At 33.9% G+C, this 19,301-nt stretch overlaps 1 protein-coding gene across 1 annotated transcript in view; it reads left to right on the top strand.

Moving 5' to 3' along the window:
* TTN (titin) overlaps positions 1–19,301 on the top strand; it is a 337,354-nt gene that overhangs the window by 182,366 nt on the left and 135,687 nt on the right. Inside the window, exons 105-110 of the mRNA XM_077448105.1 lie at positions 542–622; positions 5,457–5,540; positions 5,655–5,735; positions 5,814–5,885; positions 6,236–6,313; positions 6,870–6,953. Coding sequence (XP_077304231.1) covers positions 542–622; positions 5,457–5,540; positions 5,655–5,735; positions 5,814–5,885; positions 6,236–6,313; positions 6,870–6,953 — 480 coding nt within the window. The remainder of the gene's footprint in view (positions 1–541; positions 623–5,456; positions 5,541–5,654; positions 5,736–5,813; positions 5,886–6,235; positions 6,314–6,869; positions 6,954–19,301) is intronic.

Raw genomic sequence — 19,301 nt, 5'->3', positions numbered from 1 at the left:
TGATAACCACTATACCACTGTTTAGATGTCATTTTATCATCCTTGTGATTACTGGCTGTAAATAACCGCCCAAATATAATAAAATTCATGACACATGCAGTACTTGGTTATGAAACAAAGTTTCATATTCTATTCTGTGGTGTTGTATGTTCTATTCTCTATGTAAATTTTTAAATGTCTTAAGTGAACTAATCTCTTTAAAGTGCCTGGAGAACCTGAGAAACCAGTTATTAAAGGAAGGGAAACTATTATTGTGTCTAAAAAAGAAGAAGTTCATATTGAAGGTATAATATGTCTTGATTTCAGCAGAATATCTTGTCTTCTCAGCATTGTCCTCATTACATATCTTCATCCATCTTTGTGTTCTGTGTTGTCCGTGATATCACTGAAACTCTTACCGTGTTCAAACACTTCAATATTCATCACTAATTCCATTTTGTTCTCTGTATTCAAGGCAAAAAAATTAGCAAAACGCATTCTCTGTGTTTGTCTTCTCTTAGACAAATGTCTTAAATGTCTAAATTATACAATATCTTTAAAGTTTCCGAGGACATTAAAAAAGCTGTTCCTGGAGAGAGGCTACCAGAGGAAGCACCAAAAGTTAAAGTTCCAGCAGCAAAAGGTATATTGCTGAAAATTCTTGTCTTATCTAGACATCTATATAGTGTACTATCTGTTTAAATGTATATTTATGTTTACATGTTATAGGTCTATTTGTAGAAAAATTTTATTATTAAGAAAAGGTCATCAGTTTAGAATTTTGGTGCAGGGCATGTGTGTCAGATTCTCTAAAATTCTTAATTTTATTTGAAAAATTGGTTCTTTGGTCTTCAGCAATTGTAGAACAAGAGGTTAGCTTAACATTCTTTCTAAAATGATTTATAAGAGCACTCAGTAAAGATTACATTTTAGTCTATCATTTTTTTTCTTTGATATAGCTTTGGCTAAAAGTGCAAATAGGCTAAATGTTTTTCTAGTCAATGCTGTATGGTAACGATTTAAGAATGCTCCTTATGCACGTTACTAATCTGACAAATATGTTAGCTACAAGAGACTTCATAGTCATAATAGTGCAGTTCACTGAGCTCCTAAAAGAACATTTCAAAAGTGCATATCCAAATGCTGAGCAATTCAGCATCGTGGATTGTTTTTGTGCATAAGTGGTCCTTATAAGGTGGTCCTTATAAGATCAAATGTACCTGGTATATGTAGACACTTTGTAACCCAGAATGAGCAAAACTGTGATGGCATCTTAGAGTGAATGTACTATGAACTCCCCCTAGGCCAGTAATGGCGAACCTTGGCACTCCAGATGTTTTGGATCTACATTTGCCATGATGCTCTGGCACTCTGCAGTGTAGTGGAGCATCATGGGAAATGCAGTGCCAAAACATCTGGGGTGCCAAGGTTCGCCATCACTGCTCTAGGCTATACCAGGCTCATATGGATGTCCTTTCTGTCCCAAAGCTTTCTGAAGTAGATGCTAATAACGGTGATAGCACTGCAATAAATGCTGTCATTACATCCAAAAAGGCTTTATGTATTTGCTTTATAGATAGTATGTTATGTGTTGTGTACAAAAGTAAAGGTAGCAGTGATTTCTTGATGGTTTGGCTAAAATAATAAGTAAAAAATTACTTTTTCAGCCTATCATTTTGCCAAATTTTAAATAAGAACTCCTAGCAGACTTCAATTTAGGGGAAATACGTGTAAATTACTTTACCTACCTGGTGGCCTGCGGAGGATTTGAGGCTGTAAAAACTCACTGCTCCTGCACAAATTTGACACTGCGCTTATTGTACTGTTGACCAGGAAATATGTATTGATTACTTAATTCAAAATGCTGCAGGGCAGAGTGTCATAAAGGTGGCATAAATGGGATTGCAGTGGCAGAGTCAAGCATTTGCAGCCTCTGATCTTCTAAAGCATGGTAGGAAGAAAAGGGTAATTTACACCATTTTCCAAATCTTCTAACAGAGTCTTTCTGAGGTTTACTTCAAGTATGGGTATACACTGTACATTTACATATGGTGCAATATGTATTACTCTACTAAAGCATACCTATAGCCAGAATTTTGGGAATGGTAAGAACCCTTGTTTTTATTGCTTTCTGTGTCCCCATTTGGTAGATATTTCCTCACTTCCTGTGCTGGTGACAGTGTAATCACTAGTTTACTAGTTTACCACTTCAGCTTCGGAAGGTTTACCCCCCTTCATGACCAGACCATTTTTTTGCGATACGGCACTGCGTTACTTTAACTGACAAATGGTCATGAGACGCTGTACCCAAATAAAATGTATGTCCTCAAATAGAGCTTTCTTTTGGTGGTATTTTTTGCGCTATAGACAAAAAAAGACCAAAAATTTGGAAATTCTATATTTTTTGCTATAAAACACATCCAATAAAAAAAAATCTTCATAAATTTAGGCCAATATGCATTCTGCTACATATTTTTGGTAAAACAAAAAGTGTATATTGATTGGTTTGCAAACTTTATAGCATCTACAAACTATGGGATATATTTATGGTATTTTATTTATTTATATTTTAGTAGTAATGGGGAAATTAGCAACTTATAGTGGGACTGCGGCATTATGGTGGACAAATCAGACATTAAGTGAGACTTTTGACACTTTTGAGGGCCAGTGATGTTAAAACAATGATCAGTACAAAAAATGCACTGTCACTGTACTAATGACACTGGCAGGGAAGGGGTTAACCTCAGGGATGATCAAAGGGTTAAATGTATGCCTAGGTTGTGCTTACTCACTGTGTGGGAGGTGTTTTGACTAAGGGAAGGCAAAGATCAATGTTCCTGCTTTGCAGAAACACATGATCAGTACTTTCCCCTTTGACAGAATGGCAATCTGTCTAGTTTACATAGGCAGACCACCGTTCTGCTCGTGTCCCGGACGATCTGCTGATTGGCTCCTGCTGTGTCCATTCACAGAGTATGAACAGCGTCTGTCATCTCCCCTACACAGTCCCCTCCCCCTTCATTTAGAACACACACTAGGGAACACAATTAACCCCTTGATCATCCCCTAGTGTTAACCCCTGCCCTGACAGTGACATTTTTACAGTAATCAATGCATTTTTATAGCACTGATCGCTGTATAAATGCCAATGGTCCTAAAAATGTGTTCAAAATGTGTTAAAAAAATGTGTCCACCATAATGTTGCAGTCCCTTATTTTGTAGATGCTATAACTTTTACGCAAACCAATCAATATAGGCTTATTGCAATTTTTTTAACCAAAAGTATGTAGAAGAATACATATCGGTCTAAACTGAGGAAAATGTAAAAAAAAATAGGGACATTTATTATAGCAAAACGTTTTTTAAAAAATTGATGCTTTTTTTGTTTATAGTGCATAAAAATTGCAATTGCCAGTTAAAGCGATGCAGTGCCGAATCGCAAAAAGTGCTTTGGTCAAGAAGGGGGTAACATTTTCCAGGGTTGAAGAGGTTAATTTTTGTCATGTGCTGTCTTCTCTCTCCCTTTCCCTCCCTGCCTGTCAGAAATCCCCAGTGGCCAGTGGAACTGAGTAACAGTGCTTGTAAAATCCTAGAATGCACTGCATTACAATATTATATAATGCAAACTGTGTATGTTTCTGCAATCTATGTGTGATAAATACCTTCCTATAGCGCTGCACGGGGCTTTTGTGACCCACTGGATCTCTCTTCCCCGCTCTCAGCACTGCGGGGGGCGAGATCCCCCGCTGACAGCTGGAGAAGAGGAGGAGAGCAGCGGGAGGTCAGCTGAGCTCTGAGCAGAGCTATAAGGAAGGTATTTATTACAAATAGATTACAGAAACATACACAGTTTATAAAATACTGTAATACAGTGCATTCTAGGATTTTACAACCACTTTAAACTAGGGCTTATTTTCTGGGTAGGGCTTATATTGCAGCCCTCCCTGAAAATCACAGTAGGGCTTATTTTCGGGGGAAATACAGTAGGATAGGGAAAGGCTTGAACCCCTAACAACTTTTTATTGCCATCTGTGTTCTCGCTGGAGATTTTTCTTACAAAGGTGACAGTAGGACATGAAACAATGGGCGAACACACCAATGGGACAGAGATATCAAATAAAAATCATGACAACAGTTCTAGCCATGTATTGCTCAAGCTAAACAAAATTTTTAGCTGCCTTTACACTTTCAATAAAACTTGTATAAGCCTAATTGATCACTATTGCTATACAGTATCTCACAAAAGTGAGTACACCTCTCACATTTTTGTAAATATTTTATTATATCTTTTCATGTGACAACACTGAAGAAATTATACTGAGTGTACAGCTTGTACAACAGTGTAAATTTGCTGTCCCTTCAAAATAAATCAACACACAGCCATTAATGTCTAAACCGCTGGCAACAAAAGTGAGTACACCCCTAAGTGAAAATGTCCAAATTGGGAAAATTAGCAATTTTCCCTCCCCGGTGTAATGTGTCATGTGGTATCAAGCGTGTGGGGTGGTAACCAGGTGAGGAGTACAAAGACAAGTGTGTCTTGCCTAGAGTCAAGCATGGTGGTGGGAGTGAAATGGTCTGGGGCTTCATGAGTGCTACCGGCACTGGGGAGCTACAGTTCATTGAGGGAACCATGAATGCCAACATGTACTGTGACATACTGAAGCAGAACATGATCCCCGCCCATCAGAGACTAGGTGGCAGGGCTTTATTTCAACATGCTAACAACCCCAATCACACCCCAAGATGACCACTGCCTTGCTAAGGAAGCTGAGGGTAAAGGTGATGGACTGGCCACGCATGTCTCCAGACCTTAACCCTATTGAGCATCTGTGGGGCATCTTCAAACAAAAGGAGGATGAGCGCAAGGTTTCTAACATCCACCAGCTCTGTGATATCATCATGGAGGAGTGGAAGAGGACTCCAGTGGCAACCTGCTAAGCTCTGGTGAACTCCATGCCCAAGAGGGTTAAGGCAGTGCTGGAAAATAATGATGGCCACACAAAATATTGACACTTTGGTCCCAATTTGGACATTTTCACTTAGAGGTGTACTCACTTTTGTTGCCAGTGGTTTAGATATTAATGACTGTGTGTTAAGTTATTTTGAGGGGACAGCAAATTTATACTGTTATACAAGCTTTACACTCACTACTTTACATTGTAGCAAAGTGTAATTTCTTCAGTGTTGTCACATGAGATATAATAAAATATTTACAAAAATGTGAGGGGTGTACTCACTTTTGTGAGATACTGTATATGGGTTTTATCACTATATATAGTTATATTTTTATTTATTTTAATGTTTACATACAGTTCCACAAAAAGCTTACTGTATATGTCCATGCTTTCCTTATTAATTGAAATCCTTGTTGGTATACTCTTGTTTTTTATGTGTTTTTTTTGTGATGTGTCGTTGTCAATTACTTTTTGAATCCATCTATTGCAAAAACCAACAAAAATAATTTATCTTTAAAGTGCCTGAAAAACCAAAGATATCTATGCCTGAAGAAAAGCTTCCAACTCCTACTGCAAAGAAGGAAGAGGCTCCTCCAAGCAAAGGTATATTACTAAAAAAAACAACAACCAGTTGTACTGGAAGCTGTGTAGTCTAGTATGCAGTTATTACCCTTATTATAGATCTAAGTAGCCAATCATTATGCTGTATTTTTAAAGTACCAGACGTACATAAGAGAGCAATCCCTGAAGAAAAGGTTCCTTCACCTGTGCCCAAAAAAGAGGTTGCAGCTCCTAAAGGTACAATTATTTATAATCTTACTTGGTACTTTACTATAGTTTATACATATTCCTAAAAACCAAATTATGTTCTTAAAGTCCCAGACATACCAAAGAAAACTGTTCCTGAAGAAAAATTAGTTCCTAAAAAAGAAGTACCATCTCCCCAAGGTAGACTATTTGTCATAAAGGATTATCTTTGCTTCACTTCCTTTTTGTGTTTTTTATTCATGTCCTCTTTTATCTTTATGTACAGTGTTTGTGTTTGTATTAGTATGTCTATTTTCTATTTCTTTAATATCCTAACGATCTTTAAAAAAATTACAATTTCCAGACAGTGCTAATGAATAAAACTTAGCTCTAACTACTAAACTATCCACCCCCTATTATTCTTCCGTGCTATTTAGTGCTTTCTGTAATGTTATTATTGATTGAGTGTTTTGTGTAATAAATGTCTTGATAATGTTCTTGCCACAGTCTTTTTTAGTCATTCTTACAAAAAAGTTTGATTTTTTTTAAAGCCCCCCAAGTGGTCAAAAAAGTAGGCGAGAAAGTACCAGTTCCTGTTGCTAAGAAAGAGGAAGCTCCTCCAGCCAAAGGTACTTTACAACTTGCTGGTCCTACTCTGAAACCGCTCTCATTACAGTATATTTGTTTGTATTGTTACGTTTATATTATTGTTTCTATGTATTACGTCATATTTGTAATTCTTCCTAATATGATAATATTTAAGTTAATACAAAAACATTATTTGAAGCCTGCATCTTTAAACTAATAGCAAAGTGCAGGTTCTGAGGCTGAAAGCTTCAATAAAAGCTACACTAATCAAAAGTATATAACTTGTCAAATATCAAAAGTTATTATGCTGTGTTAAAAGCTTTAATACAGTATATATTTTACGTATACTACATATTTTATTTTCTACAAAGTGACCTGCTCCTTTTATCTTTTTTTTTGTGCCCTTTGCATATAAATGCATATAAATGGCATTAACAAGGAATATAGTTATAATAATTTTATGTTTCCATGGCACTACTGTTATATTTTTATTCCTTAGTTCCTCTTGAAGTTTTTATTTGTTTACTTTCTAAGAATTGTATCTGTGTGTTGCCTTTTGTGTTGGTCTTTCTGCTAAGTCAATAATTGTTTTTAAAGTCCCTGAACTGAGAAAGAGGCCTGTACCTGAAGAAAAAGTACCAGTACCTACCCCTAAAAAAGAAGAGGTTGCACCTCCCAAAGGTATACCTCGACTTTTTTTATTGTCCATAGCTTATGTAAAAAGAGAGTCATTGTCATTTTTATCTGTGTATGTTTATTTCTGTAGTTATTAATAATGATATGTGTGCATCATTCTACCATACCTTAAAATATCTAAAATATTTAAAAGTGCCAGAGCCACGTAAGAGGCCGGTCCTAGAAGAGAAGGGACAAGAGGTCATTCCTAAAAAAGAGGAAGCACCTCCAGTTAAAGGTAGAGAAAGTACTTGTCCGTTTGTCTTTCTTTAATATCTTTTGTTATTTCAAACTATTTTCTTAAGTTCACTTACCTTATACGCATGTTACATCTTAGCATCTTCTTTTGAGTGGTTCACATTAGTTTAGTGTTTTTTATGTAGTTTTATTTTTTATTTGTGTCATCTTTTCCTTGTTTTGTGATTAAATTCTTAGTCTGTCACTGTGAAATATGTTAGCTATCATTAAACAGAGTCTAATGTTCTTTAAAGTGCCGGAAGCACCTAAGAAGATTATTCCTGAAGAAAAAGCACCAAAGGTTGTCCCACAAGCACCAACCCCTAAAGGTATTAAAAGAAAGCCTACACCTTCAAGATCAGATTTTACAGATATTTATATTTTATTTATCTTAGATTTGGGATACATTATATGTGCACTTTTGTGACAAATTCAGTACTATGATTAAATATTGGATTTATTTTATTTTATTTGCCATTCATATACAGAAGTACCTCTCAGGGTATGTATTCAGTAGAACCAAATCCCTGATTGATGGTGTACTGTATTTCAAACTGAATGTAAAATAGCACTCACTTGAAATTAAAGTGCTTAACACATTAATCAAGTAATACAAAACACTTCTTAAAACATCTTTATGCTGATTGCAAAATTAAATTACACTTTCTAAATGAGCACAATATATTTAAAGTGTTTGAAGTACCGAAGACTGTGTCACAAGAGGTGGAAGAGATTACTCAGTTACCTAGAAAGATTCCAGTAACCAAAGATATTAACCCAGAGATATCTTTAGACTCTGTGTTACTAAAATCTTCAAATTCTCTGTACGTTTGTCTCATTTCAGTGGTGTCTGTCTTTATGCATCAACAGCAGATGATATGTAGGAGAGTACAATATAGCATTCTTTGTATCTTTATTCTTGACTAGATACTACCCACAGTAACTAAAAAGTTATTTTCTGAAGAAACTGCTAATAAGCTATTTATATTATATTATATTAATATGTGTAGTTACAGTTTATAGTATTAATAATATAAATTTTATATATATATATATATATATATATATATATATATATATATATATATATATATACAGTAGATACATTTTATATATTATTGACAAAACTACCAATGAGAGCTAAGGGCTCCTCCTAGCTCTTAGAGGACCAGTGGATCTGCACAGACAGTAACTTCACTTTATAAATAATTTCAGTGTTAACATTTCCCTTTTCGTATATTCACCTTACTGATCCATTTAGTATATAATGATATATTCTCAACAAAGAAGGTGTCACTTACTAGCTAGTAAAATATACACAATATTTTTAGTGCCAGAGCCACCAAAGATGCCCACTCTTGAGGAAAAAGCTCCACCTATTCAAAAGAAACCAAAGCCAGTAGAAGGTACACAACAACTACACATATTTGTCTTGTGTGTATTTGTGTTTGAAAAAGAAAATATTGATATATTGCTAATATTTTTAAAGTGCCTGTTCCTGAAGAAAAGGTGATGCTTAAACCCTTTAAAAGGGAAGCACCAGCAGCCAAAGGTATTTTTTGTAATTGTCTTCTTATACACTGTTTGTTTGTATTTTACAATAGACATCCTATGCAGTGTAAAATTAACTTACTTACTAATATGATTATACTATCTTAAAAGTGGCAGAAGCTCCCCCTAAAGTTGCTCCTGAGCAGAAAATACCTACTCCTATTTCTAAGAAAGAGGTTCCTTCTGTTCCACCACCTCCACCTAAAGGTACTTTACTACCTAACTTTTTATTTTTATTTTATATTTATCCTATAATTCCCTCTAGTGTCCTGAAATAGTGACATACATATATATGATATATATAGTATAAAAGCACAATAGTATCCAACTTTCTATGGCTATATGAGTATAATGAGAGGAACTTTCCCCTCAATTGTTCTCATTAATTCCCTACTTAGGCTATATAAAAAAAATATTGACAAGATCTATAGATCAGTCTTCCTGTTTCTCTCCTAAAATAGCAGAATTACCAAAGAAAATGGTCTCAGTGGAACCAATACCTGCTCCCATGATGGAGACTACTCTGCCACTAAAAGGTACAACATAGCAGTGTTCATTTAGTTTATTAGTATTTTAAAACATTTTAGCAGTTATAAATAACCACTACAACATTCACATTTCTTGTAAGTGGCTGAAATGCCAGGAACTGTGGAGTTAGAGAAACCACCTGCATTTGTCCATATAAAAGAAGTAATCACTCCTGTAGAAGGTAGTTACCAATCCTTGCCACACTAGCTGCTTAAACCATGTGCTAAATATTTGATGCACACATTAGATATGTTTCTTGCTGGCAGGTGTGCTTTCAACGTATACATGTTTTTTGTTTATGTAATGTTACAAATATCTTAAAAAAAATAATATGTTTAAAGTGGTGGAAGAAGTGACCCAAGTTATTGAAGAAAGAGAAGTATCGCCTACTCTTGTGGAGAAGAAACATATTCCACCAAAGAAAGGTATAAAATCTTTCTTGTGTCATGTATGTGTCATATACTGTATGTGAATGTTGTATTTTTGTTTTATGTGTGTCATTGCTCTCTCAAATGTCTTCATACTAATATCTTTAAAGTACCTGAGATCCATCAACAGCTGCTTCCTGAGGAGAACGTGCCTCATAAAATTCCTAAAAAAGAAACAATTCCTCCAATCGAAGGTATTATAAATATTCTTCCCGGTCAAATATTCTTTCGTGTTGTTCATTCTATACTGTATGTGTCCTAAAGTTTGTTTAATAATTGTTTTGTGTCTTACTATAGTTGTTTGTGTATTAAGTGTTTTGTTCTCAAAGTCTTACTAATATCTTGATCCCTTAAGAACATATCCAAGAAGAAAAACTGCGACGTACTCTTCCTAAAAAAGAATTAGTTTCTCCAGCTCAAGGTAATTAAGTGTTTATTCTTATATCATCAATATATGTGTATGTGATTTTTCAATGTTCTGAGAGTTGATGTTAAAGCTATACTAATATCTTAAAAGTGCCCAGGACCTTGCAGGAAACTACTCAAGAACAGAAAGGTCCACATATACTTCCTAAAAAGGTTGTGCCTCCTTTAAAAGGTATACAGTTTATTCTCTAGATTTGGTTTGTAAATTTTTACATTAATCAGATACCTAATAGAATTTAAATATGACTAATATCTTTAAAGTTGAGACATACAAAAAAGCTATTGGAAAAGAGGACGAAGAAGTTATATCAGTATCTGAAAGAAAAACAGTTTTAGCAGCTGAATGTAAATCCTATTTACAAATTCTTACATTAGAGGCCAGCATTATTTATTAGACAGATAGTAACTATATTTAATTCTTACATGTAATAGATGTCCCACAAAGATTAGAAGAGAAATTGACTACTGTAACACACCCAAAACCAGTGTTACTTTCAATTGAAGGTACAGAATAAAAACACCAACATTGTTTTTATGGTTGAAATGAGTTGTTACATTTAATATATTTAGTAAATTGTATCTGTTTTAAAACAGAAGATATATTTCCGAGTGTGACCCAAAAAGAAAAAACAACTATACCACTTACTAGCAAAGTTGTTCCTGCCCCTCGAGGTATATCCTTTGCTGATATTTAACATTTATTTAAAACGAATGCATATTTATTTAAAGCAATGCTAATATTTTTCAAGTGACAGAGATCCCTAAAAAGACAGAAGAAAGGTTTTCAAGAGTTGCTGACAAAAAAGTAGCAGTCCAGCAAGCTAAAGGTAGAAGATTTTTTAAAATATTATGTTTATGATAAGATAGCTGAGAACCTAAGCTAACTGGCTGCTAATATTTTAAAGTTCCTGAGGCTCCAGAGATAAGGGTTCCAGAGAAGAAAGTTCTGAAGTCTAAGAAAGAAGCAATGCACACTGTTGGAGGTATATCTATTATAGATATATCATTATTATCATGGCATCTAGATGTTAAGTAATAAAATGGTATCTAGATTTAAATTAACAGATCATCATTTTTGATTATCTAAATCGGTGCTAATATTCTTTTAAATGGCAGAGATCCACAAAGAAGAAAAACTCCCAAGTGTTATTACCAAAAAGGAAGTAGTCCAGCATTTGGAAGGTAGATTATATCCTGTGCTTTTATGTGTTGCTATTGTTGAGAGCACACACTAGGTTTTGGGCTAATACTAATATCTTTAAAGTTTCTGAGGTGCCTGAGAAGCTTACCTCTGAAGAGAACATTTTTACAAGGTCTGCTAAAGATGTAAAGCCAAGTCTTGAAGGTATTTTAGTTATTGAAGAGTTTTTATGGATGTGACTGTACACTAATATTCAGAAATTGCTAAACAACACTAATATCTTTTAAGTGCCCACTGGAATTCCTAAGAAGCCTATACACGAAAAGCAAAAAACAGTTACAGATTACATAAGAGAAGTAATCCCTTCAGTGACAGGTATATGATCTGTGATTTTAAACCCAAGTAAATATTTATATAATGGGACCGGTTACATGCCCATCTATTGTTGCTGTCTATATTGTAATAAAAAAAAACTTTATTACCGCTCTTATGTAGTAAAACAAAGGCGCAAATATAGAAAATATGCTACTTTTTCATAACTGCTGTGAAAGTGCCAGCATTATCTTTTTGCTCAGATAAATAACAAGTATAAAAATTAATATAGGAAAGATTTTTATCAATATCAATATATTTTTTAAGAACTTGAAATATCAGAGGAAGAAGAGGAAGAAATTCCTGCTCATGTCCCTGAAAGTAAATATATACGGGGGATGACAGGTATGTCCACAGTTAAACATGAGTGCAGAATTCATTTAAAAGCTAAAAGTTCTATAAAAATCTATTTAAAAACAAATATTTATATTTTAAAGAACAAGAAGAGTCCCATAAATATCTGGTAGAAGAAGAATACAAATCTCTTCATAAAAAGAAAGCAGCTGTCCTTAAAAAAGGTATTTAACTAACATCTTAGCAAAGCCAGTGATGTATATTAGGTATGTTATGCTCAGAATCTGTTACTGTTTTGTCAATAACAAAACTACTAATATCTTTAAAGCACTCGAAATTCCAACAAGGATCCCACCAGAAGAAAAAAAGCAGGTTACAGTTCACAAAGGTGAAGTGCCTGTATCTGCAGAAGGTATATTCACAATCTTATCTTGTCATTCCAATAATTGTTTATGTAAAACTCTATGTTCATCGAACAATACTAATGTTATACTAATATCTTCATGACTAGAAGTACAAAAAAAGCCAACAGCAAAAGAAAAAGCACAAGTTTCTAGGAGAGAAATTACTTCACATGTGGAAGGTATATTATTATTATTACTATTATTATTATTATTATACAGGATTTAGATAGTACCAACAGTTTTTACAGCTCTTTGCAATATAAGGGAAACAGTACAGTAACAATACAGTTCAATATAAAAAGATTAGGAGGACCATGCTCATGGAACATTCTAAAAGGGAGAGAAAATTGGTGCAAAATGCTGTGAGGATGTGCTGATGGTGATGGTCAATGTTTTTAGGTGGTGGTAGGGTAGGCTTCTCCTAATAGATGTGTTTTCAGGGATTGCCAACATGGTAGGAGATAACTAGAGGATAGGAGAGGTTCTAGAGAAGTCCCGAAGGCAAGTGTGGGAGGAGATGACGAAGGAGCCAGAAAGAAGGAGGTGTAGGGAGAAATTAAGTGGACACTTTGGGAGATATTTGTGTTGTGGATGGCTTTGAATGTTGTAGTTAATATCTCCAAAGGTCATGTTACATGTAAAAGTGGCAATGTTTTCCAATATGAAGGTACATCATTTCCATTTCCAACATCATTACAACACTCAAAATGGTAAACTTTTATAGTCAATACCCAAATAATACTATCCTAAAATGTAATATGTCACATGATCCTCTGCACAGCAAATACTTTTTTTTGCAACTTAAAAATAATAAATGTCCATTGTTTTATCATTAAACCATATATTTATAGCCAGATATTGTAAGACAACCAACATCTAGAAAGAAACATTTTTTGAATTTCTGAAAGGTGTATAATGATTTTTAAAATGTTAGATTTCCCTAAAAAAAACATTCCCTGAAGAAAAGCTGCAAGTTGTTAAAACTAAGAGAGAGATTTCTACCTCTACAGAAGGTATTTCATCAGTATCTTGATGCTATTATACCATAACAATCCATTATTAAATCATATTATAAACTCATTACCAAAATAGAAATAGTATTGTAATATCTGCTTCATTTCTATTATTCATTCATTTACATTACTCCAGATCATATATTAAAATTACATTAATATATCTAAACTGTCAGATGTGCCTGAAGAAAAGCTGAAAGTTTTTCCAACTAAGAGAGAGATTTCTTCCTCTACTGAAGGGGTATCATCAGAATAATGATGTATCACCCCAGTCCATTATTAAATCATAATCTAAACTCAATACCAATATAGAAATATTACTGTGATATCTGCTTTATTTCTATTAGTCATTCATTTCCATTACTCTAGATCATACAATATTACTATATCAATATATTTAACATGTTAGATGTCCCAAAAGGAACAGTGTCTGAGGAAAAGCCGAAAGTTGCTAAAACTAAGAGAGAAATGTCTTCCTCTACAGAAGGTATATCATCAGCAACTTAATGTTATCATCCCAATCCATAAGCAAACCATATTAAAAACTCATTGCCCAAATATAAATAGCATTGTAATATCTGCTTCATTTCTATTGCCATTCAGTTACATTAATCCAGACCATAAAATAATACTATATCATTAAGATGTTAGATGTCCCTGTGTCCAAAGAAAAGATGAAAGTAGAAAGTAGTCATTCATTCCCATTGCTCCGGATCATATAATAATTGCTATATCAATATATTTTAAATGTTAGATGTTCCTAAAGGAACCTTGTCTGAAGAAAAGCTGAAGGTTGCTAAAACTAAGAGAGAAACTTCTTCTGTTACAGAAGGTATATCATCAGTATCTTGATGTTATCATCCCAATCCATTATTAAACCATATTATCAATTCATTATCAAAATAGAAACACTATTGTAATATCTGCTTCATTTCTATTAGTCATCCATTTACATTACTCCAGATCACATAATAATATTACATTAATATATCTAAACTGTTAGATGTCTCTAAAGGAACAGCGCCTGAAGAAATGCTGAAAGTTGTTCCAACTAAGAGAGAGATTTCTTCCTCTACAGAAGGTATATCATCAGAATAATGATGTATCATCCCAGTCCATTATTGAATCAATCTAAAAGCATTACCAATATAGAAATATTACTGTAATATCTGCTTTATTTCTATTAGTAATTAGTTTCCATTACTCCATATCATACAATAATACTATATCAATGTATTTAACATGTTAGATGTCCCTAAAGGAACAGTGTCTGAGGAAAAACTGAAAGTTGCTAAAACTAACAGAGAAATGTCTTCCTCTACAGAAGGTATATCATCAGCAATGTTATCATCCCAATCCATGAGCAAACCATATTATAAACTCATTGCCCAAATAGATATATCATTGTAATATCTGCTTCATTTCTATTGCCATTCGGTTACATTACTCCAGACCATAAAATAATAATATATCAATAAGATGTGAGATGTCCCTGTGCCCAAAAGAAAATATAAAAGTAGAAAGTAGTCGTTCATTTCCATTACTCCAGATCATATAATAATTGCTATATCAACGTATTTTAAATGTTAGATATCCTTAAAAGAACACTGTCTGAAGAAAACCTGAAGGTCGCTAAACCTAAGAGAGAATCTTCTTCTTTTATAGAAGGTATATCATCAGTATCTTGATGTTATCATTCCAATCCATTATTAAACCATATTATACATTCATTACTAAAATATAAATATTATTGTAATATCTGCTTCATTTCTATTAGTCATTCATTTACATTACTCCAGATCACATAATAATATTACATTAATATATCTAAACTGTTAGATGTCCCTAAAGGAACAGCGCCTGAAGAAATGCTGAAAGTTGTTCCAACTAAGAGAGAGATTTCTTCCTCTACAGAAGGTATATCATCAGAATAATGATGTATCTTCCCTGTCCATTATTGAATCATAATCTAAACTCATTACTAATATAGAAATATTACTGTAATATCTGCTTTATTTCTAGTAGTCATTAATTTCCATTAATCCAGATCATACAATAATACTATGTCAATATATTTAATATTTTAGACGTCCCTAAAGGAACAGTGTCTGAGGAAAAGCTAAAAGTTGCTAAAACTAAGAGAGAAATGTCTTCCTCTACAGAAGGTATATCATCAGCAATGTTATCATCCCAATCCATAAGCAAACCATATTATAAACTCATTGCCCAAATAGAAATATCATTGTAATATCTGCTTCATTTCTATTGCCATTCAGTTACATTACTCCAGACCATAAAATAATACTATATCAATACAATGTTAGATGTCCCTGTGCCCAAAGAAAAGATGAAAGTAGAAAGTAATTGTTCATTCCCATTACTCCAGATCATATAATAATTGCTATATCAATATATTTTAAATGTTAGATGTTCCTAAAGGAACCTTGTCTGAAGAAAAGTTGAAGGTTGCTAAAACTAAGAGAAAAACGTATTCTCTTACAGAAGGTATATCATCAGTATCTTGATGTTATCATCCCAATCCATTATTATAAACTCATTACCCATATAGAAATATTACTGTTATCTATTCTTCATTTCCATTAGTCATTCATTTCCACTTCTCAAGATCATACAATAATACTACATCAATATATTTAAAATGTTAGATGTCCCTAAAGGAACAGTGCCCGAAGAAAAGTTGAAAGTTGCTAAAACTAAGAAAGAATTGTTTTCCTCTACAGAAGGTATATCATTAGCATCTTGGTGTTTATCATCTCAGTCATTATTGAATCATATTGTATACGCATTACCCAAATAGAAATGTAATTTTAATATTTGCTTCATTTCTATAAGTAATTACTTGACATTACTCCAGATCATATAATAATACTATATCAAAAAATGTATAATGTTAGATGTCCCTGTGCCTGGAGAAATTCTTAAAGTTGCTAAATCTAACAGAGAAATGTCTTCCTCTACAAAAGGTATATTATCAGCATCTTGAAGTTATCATCCCAGTCTATTAATAAATCATATTATACATTCTTTACCCATTTTGTAATTTTATTGTAATATCTGATTCATTCCTGTTAGTCATTCATTTCCATTATTCCAGAACATAGAATAATACTGTATCAATATGTTTAAAAATGTTAGATGTCCCTAAAGGAACAGTGCCTGAAGAAAAGCTGAAGGTTGTTAAAACTAAGGGAGAAATCTCCTCCTTTACAGAAGGTATATCATCAACATCTTGATGTTATCACCCAAATCCATTATTCATTCATAATATAAATTCATTACCCAAATAGAAATATTGTAATATCTGCTTCATTTCTATTAGTCATTCATTTATATTACTCCAGATCATATATTAATACTATAAAATATAGTATAATATCTAAAATGTTAGTTCTCCCAATGCATGAAGGAAAACTGAAAGTTGCTAAGGCTTAACACTGTTAACACGGTGTGCAGCGTGGTTCGCAGCAGGGGTCCGGTGCTTCCCCGTTCACTGTTTCAGGTCCAAATTAGGTCTGAATTTTTGGCCAAATTCAGACCTGAAACTGAGCCAAAGATACACAGGACTCTTTTGCAGTGTACTTTATGCCCGTCCCGGAGATGTGTGAACCAGTTCCATTGAGAGTCAATCACACTCTCCTGGCATGTGAATTGGATGCAGGGAATATGGGTATAGCCGTATATATCCTCATATTGGTGTATCTAAGCCAATACATTAATCTCTGGGGTAACATTGTCTTGTTCAACATCAATCTTATTGGTCATTAATTCACACTGCCTATTTCCAGATCAAATGCTAATGATGTCTGAATATATTTATATTGTTAGTAGGCCAGAAACAAATGCAATCTAGAGAAAATCCTATGTTCGTTTCTTCCTCTGCAGAATGTACATCATGACCATTTTGATCATCACATACCAAACACATATTAAATCATATTACACACTCACAACCCAAATAAAAAAATATTATTTTAATCTATGATTTAGTTGGAGTCCCTAGATTGTCGGAGAGAAGCCACAAATCAATGTACTCATTGAAGATATTGATTCCAAGTTAGAAGGTTCAGCATACTTTGTCTTTTAACAGAAATTCTGCAGTCAGTTACTAATGACAATTGCCATAAATATTTGCCAGATTTGCTAAAGCAACCAACATCTGGAAATGAATGTATATTTTCCTTTTTTCTATAAGTTATATATTCATTCCATATTTATCACTAAAGCTCTCCAGGTTATGGATCATATCAATCATTTTAGTTGTTCTGATAAACAAATATGCTTCATATTAGTGTATCTAAAGAAGAAACCCCTTCCTCTCTGGAAGATAACTCATTACCACACAAGTCAAAGTTAGTTGTTCATTTGCATTTTCTATTTCCCAATCAAATCTAATAACATATTAATATATTTAAAATGTTAAATATTTCTAAAATAATGCTCAATTTTCCTAAAAGTACGAGAGAAGTCCTTTCATCTGCAGAAGGTATTTTTTACCATACTATCTCAACTCTCCATTAAATAATTAAATCATTTACTCATAACCAAAATAACAATATTATTTCAATCTCTTACTTAGTTAGAGTTCCTAGAAAATGTATCCCTGTAGAAGAGCCACAAATCTCTGTATTCATCAGAGATACTGATACCAAGTTAATGGTATACCACATTTTGTCTTTTAATTGAAACTCACCAGTTTTTAATTACTATTGCCAAAAAATACTTGCCACAGTTTCTGAAGCAGCCTTCTTTTGAAAGATATATAGTGACTCATAGTTCACTTTAAAACCAACCAGGCTTTTAATGACATCACTGATTTTCCATTTGTGCTATGATTAACCACTTTCAGACCGGACCATTTTTCTGGCTTAAAACCAGACCACTTTTTGCGATTCGGCACTGCGTCGTTTTAACTGACAATTGCGTGGTCGTGCGACGTGGCTCCCAAACAAAATTGAAGTCCTTTTTTTCCCACAAATAGAGCTTTCTTTTGGTGACATTTGATCACCCCTACGGTTTTTATTTTTTGCGCTATAAACAAAAATAGAACGACAATTTTGAAAAAAACACATTATGTTTTAGTTTTTGATATAATAAATATCCCCCAAAAATATATATAAAAAACATTTTTTCCCTCAGTTTAGGCCGAGATGTATTCTTCTACATTTTTATGGTAAAAAAAACACAATAAGCGATTATTGATTGGTTTGCACAAAAGTTATAGCGTTTACAAAATAGGGGATAGTTTTATGGCATTTTTATTAATATTTTTTTTTACTAGTAATGGCAGTGATCAGCGATTTTTATTGTGACTGCGACATTATGGTGGACACATCCGACATTTTTGACACGTTTTTGGGACCATTGTCATTTATACAGCAATCAGTGCTATACAAATGCACTGATTCCAGTGTAAATGACACTGGCAGTGAAGGGGTTAACCAGGGGTGGCAGTGTAGGGGTTAAGTGTTCCTAGGGGTGTGTTACTAACTGTGGGGTGCTGGGCTTTGTGTTAGTGAACACTGATCTCTGCTCCAATCACATGGAGCAGAGATCAGTGTCACTTGTTGAATGAATGAATGAATGAAATACTTGTATTTCTTACTTGTTGCTTGTTCTGCTAGGCAGAACAGGGAGATGCTGTTTACAACGGCATCTCCCCATTCAGCCTCCCCATGAGATGATCGCAGGTATCCCCGTGTCGATCGAGTCAGCGGGACCCACAACTGGACTCACGGGGGTACCGACTGGCATGCGAGCACGCCGCCGGCGGCACGCATGCGATGGCAGGGTGGCATATAGAAATGGATGTACCTTTACGCCAATGTGCCTGCCCGTGCCATTCTGCCGACATACATCGTCGTGCACCGGTCGGGAATTGGTTAAAAAAATAATACATTTGAATTGACAGATTTACTAAAAACACCAAGTACTGAACTAAG

Source organism: Lithobates pipiens, unplaced genomic scaffold, assembly GCF_037356315.1.
Source record: "Lithobates pipiens isolate NorthernLeopardFrog02 unplaced genomic scaffold, aLitPip1_a1.2 Scaffold_22, whole genome shotgun sequence".
NCBI lineage: Eukaryota > Metazoa > Chordata > Amphibia > Anura > Ranidae > Lithobates > Lithobates pipiens.
The sequence above is the reverse complement of the archived record's forward strand: the minus strand, read 5'-3'. Positions and strand labels throughout refer to the sequence as shown.